This window comes from Triticum aestivum, chromosome 1D (assembly GCF_018294505.1).
Source record: "Triticum aestivum cultivar Chinese Spring chromosome 1D, IWGSC CS RefSeq v2.1, whole genome shotgun sequence".
NCBI classification, from domain to species: domain Eukaryota; kingdom Viridiplantae; phylum Streptophyta; class Magnoliopsida; order Poales; family Poaceae; genus Triticum; species Triticum aestivum.
The window spans coordinates 90077884-90097724 of NC_057796.1; the positions used below are offsets into that span (position 1 = coordinate 90077884).

At 43.5% G+C, this 19841-nt stretch overlaps 2 protein-coding genes across 2 annotated transcripts; one reads left to right on the forward strand and one right to left on the reverse strand.

Annotated features, from left to right (window-relative positions):
• The first annotated feature begins 1026 nt into the window (after positions 1-1026).
• Positions 1027-11173, forward strand: LOC123180515 (probable chromatin-remodeling complex ATPase chain). The gene is made up of 25 exons (XM_044592580.1): positions 1027-1509; positions 1890-2021; positions 2118-2221; positions 2827-2933; positions 5599-5696; positions 5823-6002; positions 6080-6301; positions 6438-6572; positions 6685-6967; positions 7059-7132; positions 7353-7573; positions 7644-7731; positions 7806-7899; positions 7985-8173; positions 8513-8544; positions 8682-8758; positions 8838-8927; positions 9018-9087; positions 9442-9493; positions 9573-9628; positions 9706-9871; positions 10047-10225; positions 10300-10506; positions 10638-10739; positions 10853-11173. The coding sequence occupies exons 1-25, from the start codon at positions 1165-1167 to the stop codon at positions 10871-10873; spliced, it is 3324 nt and encodes a 1107-aa protein (XP_044448515.1). The 5' UTR covers positions 1027-1164; the 3' UTR covers positions 10874-11173.
• Positions 11174-12267: 1094 nt separating this feature from the next.
• Positions 12268-16641, reverse strand: LOC123180516 (double-stranded RNA-binding protein 2). Its single transcript, XM_044592581.1, has 5 exons — positions 16301-16641; positions 15592-15745; positions 15191-15438; positions 14003-14222; positions 12268-13824 (listed from the first exon to the last, which is right to left on the reverse strand). The coding sequence occupies exons 3-5, from the start codon at positions 15434-15436 to the stop codon at positions 12575-12577; spliced, it is 1716 nt and encodes a 571-aa protein (XP_044448516.1). The 5' UTR covers positions 15437-15438; positions 15592-15745; positions 16301-16641; the 3' UTR covers positions 12268-12574.
• Positions 16642-19841: the final 3200 nt, after the last annotated feature.

The window sequence follows — 19841 nt, forward strand, 5'->3', positions numbered from 1 at the left end:
CCGAAAGCGAGCAGGAGCGGCCTCGCGCCGGAGGCGTTGTATGCCACCGCGACAACAAACACACTGCACGACCAACACACACTCTAACCTATGCCCTCCCTTCAAGATGTTTATGAAAAAACGAGCCAAAGGTGAGCAGGCGCGACCTCATGCCGGAGGCGCTGTGTGCCATCGCGAAGACAAACACACTGCATGACCACTATTGTAAGTCTGCGAGCTGATATAACTCACGCATCTCTGGTACTATATGCATGTGCCTCTACGGAATTAGTAGCCATGACTCGAGTAACCGCATGTCCGTGCCTGTAAAAGAGGCTTCATTCACATCGGTGTGTCTGGACACTTGACACCCATGCCTCTAGACTCTTCATGACCGTGCCTCAACATGATTCCCGCCTGAGTGTCTGTATGATAAAGTTTTCGTTTGCTTACTTGAAAGGTGACATTTGATAGTGTTGGAAGCCCCCACCCGTAATTACTTCATAAATCTCTATTTCCCCGAAATATAATGGGAACAAAAAGGGAAACAAACCGGAAACAGGGAACCAACGACGCGGTTGCCCGTATTTTCTATCTGTTATCACGCGGAAAGGAAAAAAGGAAAATTGAAGTACATGAAAGGTTAAACCGCAAAACACACGAAATCACAAACCGGAAAGGAAAAACCGGGAACCAACCGCATTTGCTGGTTTTTCCTCATGGGAGCGCTCCCGAACCGTTCGGAGGAAGAGCGCTCGTTAACTAGTTGCTCCCGGATTTTGCTAAAATAAAATTGGAGTAACCGGATTTTGCTCATGAGTCTCATGCGGCCATGAGCTTCTTTTTGCTGGTTCGACGGCCCAACACCCCAAAATGCTAACCTAAAGCCCATTTTAAGCCCCCGAGCCGAGCAAGCACCCCCACTGTCGGGAAGCAATTGCTGGATTCTCCAGGGACTGACCCGCGAGACTCCCCTCCCCTACACTGCCCCCAGTTTCTTTCCCCTTCTGTTTCATACATCCGCCCGCGCATCCACAAAGCGTCAAGCGAGGCAAACCCCCGCCCCTTAAATCCCCTCCCTCCCCAAATTCCAATTCCGCCACCGATCTACCGCTCGCCCCCCTCTCGCCCTCCCCATCCCCTCGCCCCCCGAGATCTCGCGAAACCCTAGCCCCCCCTCCCCCGATGGGGAAGCCGGCGGAATACGGGGACGAGGATGACGAGGAGCTGTCCAGCTCCGGCGACGCAGAGGGCGAGGAGGAGCAGCAGGAGGAGGAGGGATCGGATGACGGCGAGGAGGATGAGGAGGATGAGGAGGAAGAGCAGGAGCCCGAGGGGGAGCAGGCGGCGGGGGATGGTGAGGATGCGGAGGAAGAGGTCGACGAGGAGGAGATCGTCGCCGCTACCACGGGCGCCGGCGCCGATGACGACGACGACGACGGTGGAGACGGCGCCGGCGCGGCGGAGGAGGCCGAATCTACCGAGGACGACGCCGCCGCGGAGGAGGGCGGCGAGGAAGATGCCGACGAGGTGCGTGGGGATTTTTCTGGCGTTCTACATCCGCTTAGTTACCTTGATTGATTGATTGAAGTATACTGGCCATTGGTCTAAAACTGGCCATGGGTCTAATGCACCTATGGGCATTTGAGGGGTGAGCTAGGGTTCTAACCCTAGGAATTTAGCAGTTGTTGGTTCACGGGTCAGGGTTATCTGGGAAAAATGTGCCTCGATTGGTACATTATTAGGTCTTGCGTACTGTGTGTTTTAGTTCATCTTCTGTATATCTATTTGTTCTTGGATCTTCTGTAGACTTGCAGTGCATGCTTGCTAGTTTACATTCATCAGCGGGGCAGTTGATTTTTGGTGTTACTGTTACTCAACATTGAGTTGCTTGTCATCTTCAAATGCAGTCTGAAGACGCCACTGCAAAGACAGAGATTGGCAAGAGGGAACGAGCCAAGCTCAGGGAAATGCAGAAGCTCAAGAAGCAGAAGATCCAGGAAATACTGGATAGCCAAAACGCTTCCATTGATGCTGACATGGTATGTTCTGTACCCTTGTCGTCCTACCATTGAGATAAACCTGTCAACATGAATGTCTCATTATACAAATGATTTATGGTTGTCTTGTTTGAGCAGAACAAGAAGGGAAAGGGCCGACTGAAATACCTCTTGCAGCAGACTGAAATATTTGCTCATTTTGCGAAAGGAAGCCAAGCTGCGGAGAAAAAGAACCGTGGAAAGTAAATATGTTTCTTTCGTCTGATAAACTTGTCTATTTTCCTTTAACAGAACTTGATATGTAATCATCTGTTACAGTACTAAGAAAATTCTTTTTATTACATGTATAACTAAATCATGTTAACCGTTTTTGAGATCTGATAGTGGTGCATGCTTCTTCTCTTTTACATGACCTTGAAGGACTACACTATTTCATAAGAGGCATTCATATAACCATAATTACTCAACAAACTATTTTCTGTTCTAGCATAGCTGCATATTTGAATTACTTCAAATGAATGGGCTGTTAAAATGAGGCAGGATGTCATATCATAAACTTATGTAATGTTTATAAATTATTATTGCCTCAATTATCAATTTATAATGCTAAATTTATCTGATTTTTGCCGATTACATATGGCTATTAGCATTTTTTGTGCACTAAGGCTACCATCACATGCCGAGCTTTAACTGGGGGGAAACTACCTTGCATGGTATTTGCGACTCGTTTTTCATAATTTGCACTGTCACTACTAACTACAGTATCCAGTTATTTGCTTGCTTACTGTACCATGTAGTTTGTTGCCTGGTGTGCCTTCTTTGTTGCTAATATGGTCAGAACATATAGGGGTCGTCATGCATCAAAGGTGACAGAGGAGGAGGAAGATGAAGAATACCTCAAGGAGGAAGATGCCCTTGCTGCAGGAGGAACACGCTTGCTTATACAACCATCATGTGAGCGTTTGCTTGATGATTCTATTGTATCTTTTATTTCACTTGCCAGTTTATATAGTGGTGCTGTAAAGATCGCTGTTTGTTGCATGGTGGAAAGTTTAGTCGTTCTAATGCAAAATGCAATCGAATGCTTTTCCTGTTTTATTATTCTCACTGTGCATGCTGAATTAATCAGCATTTGCTATTACATTCTTACCCAGTTCATTTGCCTGTTTGTTTCCATAGAGATCTGGTCCATCTGGATGGTTTGTGGAGTTTTAACCTGTTAGTTTTGGGTTTCATTATATGTTCTTCGTTTTTCTGAATGTAAGCTGTTGCAAGAGAGTATGGTGAGTTATATTCGGGCATCCCATGGTGTTGGTACATTAATGCCTACCACTCCTATTGTGAATCCAAGCTTCAAACTTCAGATGGTATCCTACTGGCAGGAAAGGGATGTAGCATCTACAACCATTATTTTATTTTTAGCAAATCTTGATGGCAGTATTGAGAAGAGGGTGTCATACTAATTTTGTATCTTCATGTTGCTGTTTTACTGGACAGGATGCCGATGAAGTAGCAGGCTTCTAAATAGTGCTACTTTGAAACCAGTGCCTATCTTCTTTTTTCCTGAATCAGTCCAATCAGACACCTACATCCGAGTCAGATTCCAACAGCTGTTCGGCTAGCATTTCCATGTCCACAATTTTCCTTCTGCCAAATCAGACACCTGAATCTGAGTCGGTCTCATGCACCCACATCTATGCCTGAGTCCTAACAGAAGGATGTTCTTGCCCACGTGGTTACTAGGTCCATCCTCATGTAAATATGAAGTTGTTGCTTTGATGCAATGCAACATCGGACAACACACCACCATTAGAATATAGGGATTGTCTTGAGTTTATAACAATTTTCATGTCTCTGACCACCAACGAATAAAACCCATAGCACAAATGAGTATTGTCGAAAATCACATCTTCTACTAACAAACTGGACTTGTTCTCCTCAAACATACTCTCTAGTTGCAATCCTAACTATAAACACGGTAAAATCAGTTTTCTCAATATCTCCACTTAGACTTGCTTTAGCAAAATATATGTAGGAAATTTGAGATTACGACGGTTAAATGTCATAGTTGGTCCTTTGTAAAAGAGAGCATATTTGGTCCATATATTCAACATGAACTATAGCCGCTATGAAGTACTCCATTCAAAATGTAGTCGTAGATTTTTTTTTCAAAAGTCAAATCTTGTAATGTGTGACTAAGTTTATAGATAAAATATCGACATCAATAATACAATGTAAATTTGATATAAATATATTTCACAATGTATGTAATGGTATTTATTTGGTATTTTAGATGTAGATATTTTCCCCTATAAACTTGGTAAAACTTTACCTAGGTACTATGCAGTACGTATATAACAGGAGCAGAATGACCCGAGTTTCAGTCACTGAGTCCACTTTGTATGGTGCACATGAGACCGTGATACCCATATCGCTAGAATGTCGAAAGACCTATGTATGTGAACAATTCTATTAGAATGTCAGTTATTTTTCTTAGTCCCTTCCCATTCTCTTGTTAGTTATTATTTGAATACTTCCCTTCGCCTCCATATTAGGTCAATTCAATTCGATATGGTAATTTGCACGCTAGTGCACGTAGAGGGCCGTTTATAGCATACTGAGGTGAGTAGGCAGCAGAAAGAATCTTATACTCCATTGAAAATGGACACAGAATGCGGGAAAGATAGCAAGGAGAAACAGATTTTGGTGTGGGCCAGGATGTCTTTTTCCGGCTGCTTACTTGACTGTAAGGCCCTAACATGATCCAAAGTATGGTCACCAGCTGTCAGCTGTGCAGCGTGGTTCTTGGCAGTGTTACTCGGACACTGACCGGTGTCGTTATCTGACTTGGGTTTGGGTGTCTGATTCGACAATTTCTTTTAGACAGAACACGGGCGGAATTTACTCAGGTTCAGGTGTCTGATTTGGCCAAAGCCACTGTGAAAGTCCCTGAATGGGCTCTATTGTAGATAGGTGTGTAGTGCTAGCTGATGTGATGCAAGGTTTTCGAGTCGTTCTGGCGTAGCGACTCTTGAATAGTCGACCCTGCAGTTGCGACTAGTCATGACTCGTCGACTAGTCGACACGTTGTTGAGTCGACTCTTTTTTACGACTCATCCACTAGTCGACGACTACTAGTCGTTCGACTCAAAAACAGTGATGTGATGGTTCATTTGTTCTTTTAATAGGTGTGTATTGGTGTCAGTATTGAACACCAGTTCTCATGCGCATTTGGCATTGTCATTTTGCAACTTTTTTGGAACCCAATGCTAGTATTCTTGTTTTGGTATCATTAATTTCTTTCTTTCCCATGTAAAAATGTGGAAGGGGAGCCTTGGCGCAGCGGTAAAGCTGTTGCCTTGTGACCATGAGGTCACGGGTTCGAGTCCTGGAAACAGCCTCTTGCTGAAATGTAGGGAAAGGCTGCGTACAATAGACCCAAAGTGGTCAGACCCTTCCCCGGACCCTGCGCAAGCGGGAGCTACATGCACCGGGCTGCCCTTTTCCCATGTAAAAATGTCACAATAAAATTCCTCATGTATGGTTTTGTCATAAATGTTCTTTATATATATGTTAACTAGCAAATACTTGGTAGTATTCTCATTTCTTCACTTGGCAGGCATAAATGGGAAAATGAGAGATTACCAACTAGCTGGACTTAATTGGCTCATACGCTTGTATGAAAATGGCATCAATGGGATATTGGCTGATGAAATGGTATGTATCATGCTCACCTTTCCTTTTGTACTTATACTTCACTATTTTCCGCGCATAAAGCTAATATGGTCATGCTTAATTCACCTTCATGAGCTCATATTTGGCATGCCACACCTTCTCATTTAGGGTCTCGGAAAAACTCTCCAAACTATCTCCTTGCTTGGATATCTGCATGAGTTCAGAGGAATAACTGGTCCTCACATGGTTGTTGCACCAAAGTCTACTCTTGGCAATTGGATGAAGGAAATCCAACGTTTTTGCCCTGTTCTGCGTGCTGTCAAGTTCTTAGGAAACCCAGAAGAAAGGGTAAGTCCCAAGTTATCTCAGTTGTTCTTATGAGCCTTTTGTGGAACATTATTAACATGTTCGTTCTTTTTGGCCAGAATCATATACGGGAAAATTTGCTAGCTCCAGGGAAGTTTGATGTCTGTGTTACTAGTTTTGAAATGGCAATAAAAGAAAAAACTGCATTGAGGCGTTTTAGCTGGCGCTATATTATTATCGATGAAGCTCATCGGATAAAAAATGAGAACTCCCTTCTTTCTAAGACAATGAGGCTTTTCAGCACCAATTACCGTCTGCTCATCACAGGCACCCCGCTGCAGGTATGCCAACATAAATTCTTATCCCAATCTTGGTGCCACCTGAATTCTACACTTCAAATTATGACCATTGGTTTACTTTGCGTGTAATCTGGTTCAAAGCAACTTCACTGTAGCTGATCTCTTGATTATGCTGCAGAATAATCTTCATGAACTTTGGTCTCTTCTCAACTTCTTGTTGCCAGAAATATTTAGCTCTGCAGAGACTTTTGATGAATGGTTCCAAATCTCAGGGGAAAATGATCAACACGAGGTTGTTCAGCAGCTTCATAAGGTAACATACATTATTTACAAATATATTTTCTCAGTTTTTTCCAAGAAATATGAATTGATAGCACCTGTTGGTTTTTTTCCTTTGCGTAATTCATTGACCGTCATTTTTCAAGGTTTTGCGTCCATTTCTCCTTCGGAGGCTTAAATCGGATGTCGAGAAAGGTTTACCTCCAAAGAAGGAGACTATACTTAAAGTTGGAATGTCTGAGATGCAAAAACAGTATTATCGTGCTCTACTTCAGAAGGATCTGGAGGTTATTAATGCTGGTGGTGAGCGCAAGCGCCTTCTTAACATAGCCATGCAACTACGGAAGTGCTGCAATCATCCATATTTATTCCAAGGTGCTGAGCCTGGCCCACCTTATACAACTGGGGACCATCTAATTGAGAATGCAGGTATTGTTTGTACATTCCAGTATTTGTCATAAATTTCTGGACCTTACTACTACCATTGCACAGATACCTCACTCTTTGATGCTTTCTACAGGAAAGATGGTTCTGTTAGATAAATTACTTCCCAAGCTAAAGGCCCGTGACTCCAGAGTACTGATATTCTCTCAGGTAGTGGCTCTATTCTGTTACTCCTGCACCTAGCTTGCTTCAGAAAGCATCATGATTGCTAAAAATATTATACCAACCATGAGCTGTGGAAACTCTGCTTGTGAGGTGGTTTGGTGCCCATGCTCACATTCTATGTAGAGTTTTGTGACATTTATCTTATACCCTATTTCCTGTATATTCCTGCCATTTGAGTATTCGAATGCAATTGTATATCCTGCAGATGACCCGTCTTTTGGACATTTTGGAAGATTATCTAATGTACAGAGGGTATCAGTATTGCCGTATTGATGGGAATACTGGTGGTGATGATCGTGATGCTTCCATTGAAGCTTTCAACAAGCCAGGGAGTGAAAAGTTTATCTTCTTACTTTCAACTAGGGCAGGTGGTCTTGGGATCAATCTCGCTACTGCTGACATTGTGGTTCTTTATGATAGTGATTGGTAACGTCTTCTCAGATATTTTTTTTATAGTAACCATGTAGTTTGGGGCCTGAATTTTTTTGTTTCTCAGGAACCCTCAAGTGGATCTGCAAGCTCAAGACCGTGCACATAGAATTGGTCAAAAGAAAGAAGTTCAAGTCTTCCGTTTCTGCACCGAGGTTCTAATTTATATGTGGAAATGGAAGGGTAGCAGTATATTTTATTTATATCTTACAGAGAATATTGCTTGCAGTATACTATTGAGGAAAAAGTAATTGAGAGAGCATATAAGAAGCTTGCCTTGGATGCTTTGGTCATACAGCAAGGGCGATTGGCAGAACAGAAAGGTTGTTTTTGTTTCTTCTCACTGATTTTTTTTATGTTAAAGTGAAACAAGTATTAATATGCTTTTATTGTTATGTTCTTTATTAGCCGTCAATAAGGATGAGCTGTTGCAAATGGTGAGATTTGGTGCTGAAATGGTATTCAGTTCCAAGGATAGCACAATAACAGATGAAGATATTGACCGCATTATCGCTAGAGGAGAAGAGGCGACAGCACAACTTGATGCAAAAATGAAGAAGTTCACAGAAGATGCCATTAAATTTAAAATGGACGACAGTATGACCCTCCCTCCTCCCCTTCCTGTGCAGTTTCTAGGTTTAGCGTGAACTTGTATGATGTTTTGGTAATATTCATTCTATGCGGAGTGAGATGATTGTCAGCCAGATAATTTTTTCACTGAAAATTGAAATTACTAGAAATAGCCCATACTTGTTTCAATATGAAATCTGACCATGTTGCTAGTTGTGCCTTTTTTTAGAGTTCTGCATACCTGTTAAGATTATGTTTAGATGTGTTTGTACAAAATAATGGTTCTCCGGATAATCATCCACATGACTTTTGACTTTATATGCATTGTATTATAACTCAGCTCATCCATGTTATGTTTTTATGCAGCTGCTGAACTTTATGATTTTGACGACGACAAGGTAATGAATAAGTTTCTTGTTCATTGTTTACCACATATCTGAAGTTCAGTTCAATTAGTCATCCACTTTATGTTATTGAAATATTTGTTCATATTTAGCCCAAAAATTCATGACAATTGAACCTCTCTTTTGTGAAGGAGGAAGACAAGCCAGATTTTAAAAAGCTAGTCAGCGATAACTGGATAGAACCCCCTAGACGAGAAAGAAAACGGAAGTAAGTTTGATGTCTCTAGTTTACTATTTTTAGTTATTTAATTTTGATGATGCTAAATTTGGTCTATTTGTTTCTGTAGCTACTCTGAGTCTGAATATTTTAAGCAAGCACTTCGCCAAGGTGCCCCAGCAAAACCTAGGGAACCGAGAATTCCCCGAATGCCAAACTTGTATGCCTTTTTAGTTGCTCATTTCACTCGATCAAGCCTAAATTTTAGGCTCTTGGTCTTGGTGCTTAATGGGGTGTTTGTCTATGTCAGGCATGATTTCCAGTTCTTCAACACGCAAAGGCTCAATGAATTGTATGAAAAGGAAGTCAAATACCTTGTGGTAATTTCTCAACTAGAGCTGTATTTTTTGTTTCACCTACACTGGAGTGCCGGTCCAGACTCCAGACTTGTCTCATAAGTCATAATTTACTTTCTTTTACTTATTTGAGAAGCAGGACCAATCTATACCACATAATTAATTTCTTGTGTTATCTGCATTATAGCTTTTCATGGTCATGTTGATCCTGTAGTGTTAAAGAATTTGATTATGGGTGCATAAGTATTGCCTATAAGTCTGATATTCCGTGGGACTGCTGTATGCATATCGCAGAGTGTCGCACCACTTATATATTTTAAAGATGAACAGAATAAGTCCCACCTTTGTCTAATGTTTACCTTTAAAAAATTTATTCAGCAAACTAATCAGAAAAAGGATACAATTGGTGATGGTGATGGTGAGGATGAAGGTATTACCAAGTCTTACATTTCTACTTGTACTGCAAGAAGTATGTGATTGTGCTGATCAATGCATTTTTTGCCATTTAGAAGTGGAACCTCTGAACGAAGAGGAGCAAGAAGAGAAGGAACAGCTACTGGAAGAGGTTTTGGATATACTTAAGTCTTTTGATTTGGATCTGGTTCCCCCCCATAATTTTCTAACATCTGCTGTGCAATTTAGGGCTTTTCAACATGGACGAGGAGGGACTTCAACACATTCATTCGAGCTTGTGAGAAATATGGTCGTGACGACATAAAGAGTATAGCCTCTGAAATGGAGGGGAAAACAGAAGAGGAAGTTCAGCGGTATGCTGAAGTTTTCAAGGAAAGATACACAGAATTGAATGGTATATGCTCAAAACCCCTATCCATTCCATTTTTCTCTTTCTGTCCTTTCCTCCATGCTTTCTACAAATTAGATAAATGCATCCAGTGTTCAAAGGGTTTCCTTGATGAGCTCACAATTTATGGCATGTGAGGTTCGTTTTGTCTAATCCACATAGTATCTTGTTCCTGTACCAGATTATGACAGAATTATTAAGAATATTGAGAAAGGAGAATCAAAGATATCTCGGAAGGATGAGATTATGAAAGCCATTGCGAAAAAGATGGACCGCTATAAGAACCCGTGGCTGGAGTTGAAAATTCAGTATGGCCAGAACAAAGGGAAGCTGTACAACGAAGAATGTGACCGTTTTCTGGTAACACCACGCCACTGTTCTTACCGAATAACTGCACTGTTTGGCATTATTAATGAACTGTTCCTTCTGTACAGTTGTGCATGGTGCACAAACTTGGCTATGGAAACTGGGAAGAACTGAAGTCGGCCTTCCGCATGTCTCCCTTGTTCCGTTTTGATTGGTTTGTGAAGTCCAGAACCACGCAAGAGTTGGCTAGAAGGTGCGACACTCTCATTCGTCTAGTGGAGAAGGAGAACCAAGAGTGTGATGAGCGTGATAGACAGGCCAGGAAAGATAAGAAGGTTGGTTACTGTTCTACTACCCACTTCCCGCCCTTTGCTTTGGTGTTCAAGATCTCCTTGCTCTGGGTTATCCTTAACTCCCTTTCAAGGAAATATTATGCAATTTGCACTAATCATTCTGTGACTTGCAGAACATGACACCAACCAAGCGTCCTTCGTCAAGTAGTCCAGCAATGGACTCTCCCATGCAGACGCCCTCCAAGAGGGGGCGGAGGGACGGCAGTGCACCCTCGGTAAGTGATTAGATGCTATCATGCTACCTTGTTCTTCTGTCTTCATTGTATGCTGTGGTTGTCCGAGTAAATTAGGGACTCACTCGCTGCTGTTGTTCCTTCATTTGTTGCAGGGAAAGAGAAGGCGGCGATGATCTAGTGTTCCCTGAGGAACAAACTCGTTTGGCGGTTGACAACCGAAGGGAAGCCCCAGACGTACCCGTTTATCTCATCCAGTGTGTTTGCGCCTAGTTATAGTAGCTCAAAACCTAATAGAGGAGGTCGCTCTCAAGTCTGAACTAGTTGAACTCCGAAGTCTGAACTCCTATCTTGAATAGATTCCAGTGACATGGTGAACTTATGTGTCAGTTGTACTGTCCCTGTGTTCGAGGATCAATTAGGTTGTTATCGAACCGATTAATGCTTTTGATTGAGCATGAGAAAGTTACATTCCATTGACCGTGTATGCATTTTTGCTTGTTGAGCCTTGTGTAGTTGTGTCGCCATCTGCTTTGATGGTCTGGAAAACACCGGGGTTGGACCCCTCTTTAGTCGAAACAGCAATTTGTTGTTCAGATGAGAAAAGTTATCAAGTATGCTTGGCTTGGCTACTTCCTGGTCACTGTATTTAGACAAACCAATAAAAGCCACCAGCTATCAATTGGTTGGCTACCGACCCAGTCTTGAGTTGCCTTGGATGGTGACCAATACCTCTACCGACATTAGGCTATGACTAAAAATTTTACGTAATATTTTGGCTTTGCCATTGACTATTTGGCGACTCTGGTTCATTCTTGTCATGGGCATGCGAAAGCTTGACCAGAATATTGGCTAGCGTAATGTTTGGTAGGGTTAACTTTCTCAAAACAAACATGCCCCAATGTTGTATGTTAACATTGGAACAGCTTTATTTTCAAGCAATCGGCAAGACCTCTGCCTAGCCGACGCTGAAACTGCCGAGAAAACACGAGGCATTGCCAGCTAGGTATGGCAACGCTGCCAACCAAAGCAGAAACTTGAGATTTCACCCGGAGAGCTCTAAACCCGAACGACAGGAGGTGAAGGGGCACCTCGACAACACCTCCAATTAGGGCAACGACGTCATAGGACGTCATTGTCGCCGGCATTAACCGAAGTTGGTGCAGGTTTTCACCTGGAGCTCGCCAAACCCCACATCGCCGCGTCATGCCCAGCCAAATACCGAGCCACAATAGCCATGCGTTCCCAACAGCTCACCGCCACCAGCGACCACCACAAGAGCCGAGATGTCAAGTGGAGGAAACGGCAGCAGGATCACAGCAACACCTTCAACAAGGAGATCGTTGCACACATGCAACACTGCTGCAGCCTCCGGCCACAACCGGAGAAGGATTTCTCCGGTCCTACGCCGCACTCCAGCCACCCTGGATCCGCAAGCTCACCGCCGCCCCACCACCAAGCAAACGGCACCACAGCCTCCTCGGAGCTGGAACAACACACAGGTAACGCCCCGACCACGCTCCAGCATTGCCACATAAGTTTCAACCAACCATGCCTCAAGCGCTAACAGTTTGAACAAAACAAACAGAAGCAGCCTCCAACTAGACTGCTGATTCTTATCTCAACTCAAACACACAAGGGAACTTCCGTTCTGTATATTATCGTTCTCATCCATTTTTCTTGACAACAAAGCAGTATAATATGAACTCTGAACAGGCCTGGTGATTGTGAGCATGAACCCTCCCCAACTCTTTATAAAGTTCATCCTATCTAACTAAATACCAATGTGGAAACGAAGTGGCCAAAACTGATATACTGCCATGTCCGAGCCCTAACTAAAGCTCGCTACTGTTCTCAACTTGCTGTCGGAGCATCGCTCACATATGGAGCTTATTGAGTTCTGAACTCGCCGTCGAAGCATCACCCACGTGTCTCGTGTTCCTGTGGGCTTCAGGGTCCTCCCTGGAGAGGATCTGAACAGCAGGCCCCGCTCGCGCTGCTGCTCCAGGGTTAGAGTTGACCGCAGCATTTGGCCTAGCTGAGCACACAGGGATAGAAGTTCGGACTGTAACAGGGGCCGCCAACCAAGGGGGCCACTGCTGGTATAACAAACCTGACGAACTCATAGGAGTCGCAGCTCCATATCTCGCTGGAGCTTGCATGTCCAAAGACCATAACTCTGGTGACGTCGCCCTGCTGAACGGAAGATTACTTCTGTGGGTAGGCTCGCCGTGCTGAACAGGACTAGGATGACCCTGTCGCTGGACAGGTCTTTGTACAACAGATGATCCAACACAAGACAATGACAACTTTGCTGGCTGTTCTACTGGCTTCTTTGACTCTTTATTATCTTTATTTGGTTCCACCTTCTGCGACGGTGGATGTGCTGTGGAGCTTGACAGGGTCTGAGGAGCTTTATTCTCCTCCACGGAGGCAGCACTACTCTCTGTATACACCTCTTTCCCATTTTCAGGCCATTGTTGAACCTGACTTGGACCGACATTTTCTGGAGTACTAGAGGAATCTAGAGCAGTGTATCCGGATAAAACTGAGGCATCAGGAAGCTCAACTGTTTCAGTATACCCTTGCCTTTCCCTGTGCATTGTGTGCACAGTAACTGGCAATGGACTTCTTGGCACGTAGGAGGCAGGGTAAGGTGAGAAGTACCGTGGAAGGACAGGAGCAGCTTCAGGAAAACATGGAAGAAGAGCTAAAGCATCTTGGCTGGCTGGCATGACAAACTGTCCTCTAGGTGGAGAAGGGTACATGGAGCGCATAGTTGGTGGCGGTTGAAACCTTGTGTTGCCCATATTTGGAACCATCGTAAATTGGGGCTTCTGCTGTGTTGCTTGCACCTGGTTCCACATATGGTACATTGCTTGCTCTGGTGCAACATTTGGGTACATCTGATTTTGTAAGTGTGACCCGTAAAATGACACATATGGTTTAGGATAAGATCTCCGAGATTGAGGGCGGTTATTGCTTTGCTGTTTTTCCTTTTGATGTGATGCCTTGCCTTCATTTTTTCGGTTCAAGTTTTCAAGAGTGCGGGTAACTGTGACCTGTTCCTGCTCCTCGTCATGATCGGATGGAGAAGATGAAGATGCTGCCTCACCTACTAGAGGCACTGTTAGGAAAAAATTGAATTGTCAGGAAACAAGCTGAGTGAAACCGACATGATAGTACAACAAAATTAATAAGAGCAAACACTATGGAGTTAATACAACCAGATGCATCAACTAGCAGATATGCTACAATCATATAGTAAGAAACTGAAGGTGGTAAGAAGGCGGAAAAATACTCACGCTGCTTCAATTCAGACCAGGCCACCATAGCAGCATTTTTTTGGGCTTGTTTCTTGGTCTTGCCAGGATTGCCAGTGAAGATCCTTCCTGCTAACTCCACTGTACACGTGAACGTTGGTGTATGCCCTGGTCCAGATCTAATAGTAGTGTACATGGGCAGTTTTAAACCGGCCCGATGAGCAGTTTCTTGGAGCAGGTTCTTGTAGATCCCAGTTTCATCCTGTGGAGTGAAACATCATTAGCACCTCAGCTTTGAGGACATTCCTGAGGTTGTGTTGCCAAACATGAGCTCACCACAGTATAAACCAGAAATTATAACGTAAACGTAACAAATTATGTACTAATAAGCACACTGATAAAAGAAGTATAAAGAAAACGTTGCCAAACATAGTCCAAATGCTGAATCTAGATGACATTAATGAACATGGACACACGGTAGAGATGTACTACAAAGGGCAGAAAACTACATACCACATGACAACCTTAAATATCTCATCTACTTGGATTTGTTTTTACTGCACCAGCAGGCATGAAAAAGGGACAACTGGCAAGTCAACATCAGATATCATAAAAGAACTGAACCTTCCCAACCAATACATCATAAATTATACTGTTTCGCTTTGACTTATTGCAGTGGGAATTATCAAGAACAGTGCATATTAAATATACACTGTCATGGAAGTATCTTAGGTAGATCCACAGCACAGATGAAATTTATTGTTCTTTGACTGAAGGAGAGGCTGGCTTGCTATACGGCTATATTCCAAGTGAATTAAAAAAATGTCCATCGTCATAATAACTAAAACGAATGGTACTACGATATTGCTGATGGAAAGGGCAAAAGCTGTGACAGCAGATTAAGCAAATACTCAAAGTTGTACTGAAGTTGAGACACTTATTTTGGGACGGAGGAAGAATGGGTTTGTGCAATGAAGAAAAGAATAGCACGAGCATGTTCGCAGAAGCTTAAGATAAAGGATGATGGATAATAATGCCAGTCACTTGCATATTAAGTATTCAAAACATAGCTACAGTTTTATTTGTCTTTGTCCACACAAAAATAAGCTGCAAAAATTTGGGTAATCAACAACAGGTGATGTTTGTTATTTCAGCTAAAGTGAAGGAAACGAGATTCCAATGTTAATGTGGCCAGTATAAGCAATATCTAGGGGCATCAACAAAACTGACCAGGACTTTTGCAGCAAGCGATGATGAAGGCCCCCTCTTCGACAACTCATTGAGCGCTACCTCAGCTGCCGCATGCTCTGCCTGCCGCAAGGTGGGATAGAACCCCGGGCTCTCAAATGATTCCCCATTAAAAGTAACCGTGGCCTTAAACCGGGGCGCATGATCTGGCCCCTCGCGGATGCACGCGTAGGACGGCAAGTTGAAGCAGCTCCTCTGCGCAAGCTCCTGGAGCTGGTTCTTGAACATGCCTGCATCCACCTCAAGAATCAAAGCTGGACCCACTAAACTACATCACCACTGGAGCCAGGCTCATAAGGGGTGACAAAGATCATCATAGCAACCCCCTAAACAATATGAAAATTTGGAGAAAACATTGAACAGCGGCGTGAAGAAATGCATACCTTCGAAGCGGAAGTATCAATCAAGCAGTGTATGAAGCTATGTTCAGAGTTGAGAAGAGCTGCTTCTGGCCTTAACCCTTGCTTTGATGCCCTCTTGTTGCAGTAGATAAGAAGAGGTCTCAGATAATTAATAGCCAGTGCTGTACTCCCAGTCCTGTAGAGGAACAAATAAGTCCCGGATCAAATGGAAGCAATAAACATAATGCTGGCGTTAGCAGAGGCAACCATACTAACAATGAGTAAGACTACTGGAAGCAATAAACTGCAGTCCTCAGAGGATTCATTGGTACTTTTATGAGGATTCACTGGTAGTACTAGAGCAGAGCAGGGGAGGCAATGAAGCACGCAAGGACAACAAGAGCAGCTGATTCCCATTAAAAAAAACACAAGAGCAGCTGATTCAGCTCGCTGCCTCGTCTAATTAATGCACTGCCACAGTAAATCTAAGAAAGATATCGCACCCAATGAGTAACAAATCCAGAAACCTCTGATTAACTGACACAGAGGAAGAGAAAAGAGAACGCATGGAATGATATGGACCAAACATTTGGGACTGGCTAAGAACCTAATCGTATCCAATTAGAGAGACGCCGGAGCCAAGAAAGAAACCCCGCCCCGCCGCGCCGGCGAGATCGACCAAACCACATCGGCGGGAACCCGACCCCAGATCGAACCAAGCCCCACGAAACCAAGAGATGAGCAGACCAACCTGCGACGAGAAACCGCCGACTCTCCCTCCACCTTGAATCCTCGACCCCTCTCAACCGCGGAGGAAGCGAAAGGGAAAAAGGCAGCGAAGACACGAACCACCGACAGCCGCGACAAAAATCTCTCCTTTCTGTTAGCGGTTGCCTCCGCGTGGTCGCTTGGTTTGGCCGCGACTGCGAGGGTGGGCTCAGCTACGCCATTAGGCTAGGGCGGCGGCGCTGCAGCAGCGGGCGGCGGCCATCAGCAGCGAGATTGGGAAGGGAGGCGTGTTGCTTTCCGGCGCTTTTCGTCTGCATCCTACTCCTCCTACTCCTTTTTTTTTTCCGAGCCCGTGTGTCATGTGCACGCAACGGCGATCATTATTGCCGGCCACGAGGAAAACAGCGGTTAACGTCGCTTCGTTAAGGCATAGTGGAGTGGCTGATTAAGGCATGTTTGGTTGGCCATTAATATTGCTCCACTTTCATTGAAATATTTACAAAGAAAATAAAAGATCTCGAGTATTATACGAAATTTCAAAGAATTGCGCGGAGGGATCGGACCATTGATCAACTCAAAAAAACTCAGATTCGATTACATAAGTCGAACTGAAAGTTCACCTCGTACTATCCTTGTTCCTACCTTCAAATTCAAGAAGTGTACCAATGATACTCTCACACATGTTCTTCTCAATGTGCATAACATTCAGGTTGTGAGGTAACATAAGATTCTTCCAATATGGCAAATCATATAAGCTCGCCTTCAGGTGCCATGTTGGATGATCCACGCGCTTTCTCTTTCTACATGGATTTCCTGGGTACTTACCTAATTTGAACTTCTCCTTAGCACATTGTAAGTACGAATCAAATTCTTTGCTTGTGAACTTCCTTGGTGGTGTCCTATCCTCTGTCTTATTATTAAACGATGCTTTCTTTCTTCGTAAAGCATGTTTGAGAGAAAGGAATCGATGATGGCCAATATATCTAAATTTATTTTTCAGTTTCTCATAGCAAGGATCCTCATCGCAATACACACATGCATAATAACCCTTTTGTGCTCCGACCTGAGTGGTGCTATATGCAGGGAAATCATGAATGGACTAAATAAGCATCGCAAGTAAATTGAAATCTTGTTTCGTGGGTATATCTTCTATTTTCACACCAACCCAAAGCTCTGCATATCCTTTACCATTGGTTGCATTTATACATGAATATCCTTTCCTGGTAACTTTTTTCTCGGATCAACAATGTCATCATGAAATTAGATCGGTCCATGCACATCCAGGGTGGGAAGTTGTATGGAATGACAAAAACATGCCACATATTGTATGCACTACTCATGTGGCCAAAGGGATTGAATCCATCTGTTGGAAAGCCTAACTTCAAGTTACGGGGACCCGCAACAAAGTCTTCATGTTCCGCGTCGAAGGCCTCCCATGCCTCGCCATTAGCAAGGTGCCTCATGACATTTTTCTTCTTCAACCCTCATATCCTTGTGCCACCCGATGTGCTCTCATATTTTCCCCGAAGAAAAAAAACTTTGTAACCAGGGGATTATCGAAAAGTACCAAAAGATCTGGTGAGGAACCTTTTTCTTTCCATCACCATGTCTGCACCTTGATGTACCACACTCGGGACAATGAATGATGTTGGCATGGTCTCTCCAATACAAAACGCAGTCATACTTAAATACATGAATTGTCTCATAACGAAGACCAAGATCAGAAAGAGCTCTCTTAGCATCAACGCAAGATTTCAGAAAGGCCACATCAGGAAAAGCGTAATTCAACAGTTGAAAGACATATTGAATGTCCTATTGTTCATATGGGTTGATACGTCTCCGTCGTATCTACTTTTCCTAACGTTTTTGCTCTTGTTTTGGAGACTAATTTGCATGCTTTGAATGAAACTAACCCGGACTGACGCTATTTTCAGCAGATCTACCATGGTGTTGCTTTTGTGCAGAAATAAAAGTTCTCAGAATGGAACGAAACTTTTTAGAGATTTATTTCAGAATAAAAGAAAAATACTGGAACCAAGAACCACTCGAGGGGGTGCCCTGGCTGGTCATGATACACCAGGGCACGCCACCCCCTCCAGGCGCGCCCTGGTGGGTTGTGGCCGCCTCGTGGGCCCCCTGACCCTAATTCCAACTCCATAAATACCTATTTTTGGAGAGAAAAATAGAAGAGGAAGTTCCATTGCGTTTTACGGTACGGAGCCGCCGCCACCTCCTGTTCTTCATTGGGAGGCCAGATCTGTAGCCTGTTCGGGGTTCCGGAGAGGGGAATATTCAGTCGTCTTCATCACCAACCCTCCTACATCGCCAATTCCATGATGCTCCCCACCGGGAGTGAGTAATTCCTTCGTAGGCTCGCTGGTCGGTGAGGGGTTGGATGAGATTCATCATGTAATCGAGTTAGTTTTGTTAGGGCTTGATCCCTCGTATCCACTATGTTCTGAGATTGATGTGCTATGACTTTGCTATGCTTAATGCTTGTCACTAGGGCCCGAGTGCCATGATTTTAGATTTGAACCGTTTATGTTTTCACCATTATATCTATGTTCTAGATCCGATCTTGCTAGTCATATGCACCTGCTACGTGTTATGATCCGTAAACCCCAAGGTGACAGTAATTGGGATACTTTCCGGTGATGACCGTAGTTTGAGGAGTTCATGTATTCACTATGTGTTAATGCTTTGTTCTGGTTCTCTATTAAAAGGAGGCCTTAATATCCCTTAGTTTCCTTATGGACCCCGCTGCCACGGGAGGGTAGGACAAAAGATGTCATGCAAATTCTTTTCCATAAGCACGTATGACTACGGAATACATGCCTATATTATATTTATGAACTGGAGCTAGTTCTGTGTTGCCCTAGGTTATGACTGTTATATGATGAATATCATCCAATGAATTCACCGATCCAATGCCTACGAGTTTTCCACATATTGTTCTTGCTAAATTACTATTGCTATTGCTACTGTTCCAACTGCTACAAAGTTGTTACTACTGCTACCAAAACTATCATATTACTGTGCTACTGATCACTTTGCTGCAGATATTAAATCTGCAGGTGTGGTTGAATTGACAACTCAACTGCTAATACATGCAAATATTCTTTGGCTCCCCTTGTGTCGAATCTATAAATTTGGGTTGAATACTCTACCCTCGAAAACTGTTGTGATCCCCTATACTTATGGTTATCAAGACCTTTTTCTGGCGCCGTTGCCGGGGAGCATAGCTATATTTGTTGAGTCACTTGGGATTTATATCTATTTATCACTATGAAGAATCTGAAGGATACCAAAACCAAGATCATTCCCTCTAGGACGAGGGGAGGTAAGGAATTACCATCACACTTGCACTTGATTCACCTTCAGTTTTGAGTAAACTTGCAACACCGCCACATGCTATTAATCCTGATATGTCGCAAGTTATTGATGATGCCACTTCTGTTATGAATGATGCTTATGATGATGCTAGTACTTTGCTTGATGATCATATGCCTCTAGGTGAATTTCTTGATGAACAACTTGCTAAAGCTAGAGATATTGAGAATGCT

What these genes read in the sequence shown, in the direction of transcription:
- LOC123180515 (XM_044592580.1), top strand. Translation starts at nt 1,165, where the DNA reads ATGGGGAAGCCGGCGGAATACGGGGACGAGGATGACGAGGAGCTGTCC. An exon ending in GGATATTGGCTGATGAAATG is followed by an intron (nt 5,697 to 5,822) that starts GTATGTATCATG and finishes CTTCTCATTTAG; the next exon opens with GGTCTCGGAAAAACTCTCCA. An exon ending in ATGATTTTGACGACGACAAG is followed by an intron (nt 8,545 to 8,681) that starts GTAATGAATAAG and finishes TCTTTTGTGAAG; the next exon opens with GAGGAAGACAAGCCAGATTT.
- LOC123180516 (XM_044592581.1), bottom strand. Translation starts at nt 15,436, where the DNA reads ATGTTCAAGAACCAGCTCCAGGAGCTTGCGCAGAGGAGCTGCTTCAAC. An exon ending in CGCTTGCTGCAAAAGTCCTG is followed by an intron (nt 14,223 to 15,190) that starts GTCAGTTTTGTT and finishes TTCACTCCACAG; the next exon opens with GATGAAACTGGGATCTACAA. An exon ending in CTGGTCTGAATTGAAGCAGC is followed by an intron (nt 13,825 to 14,002) that starts GTGAGTATTTTT and finishes TTTTCCTAACAG; the next exon opens with TGCCTCTAGTAGGTGAGGCA.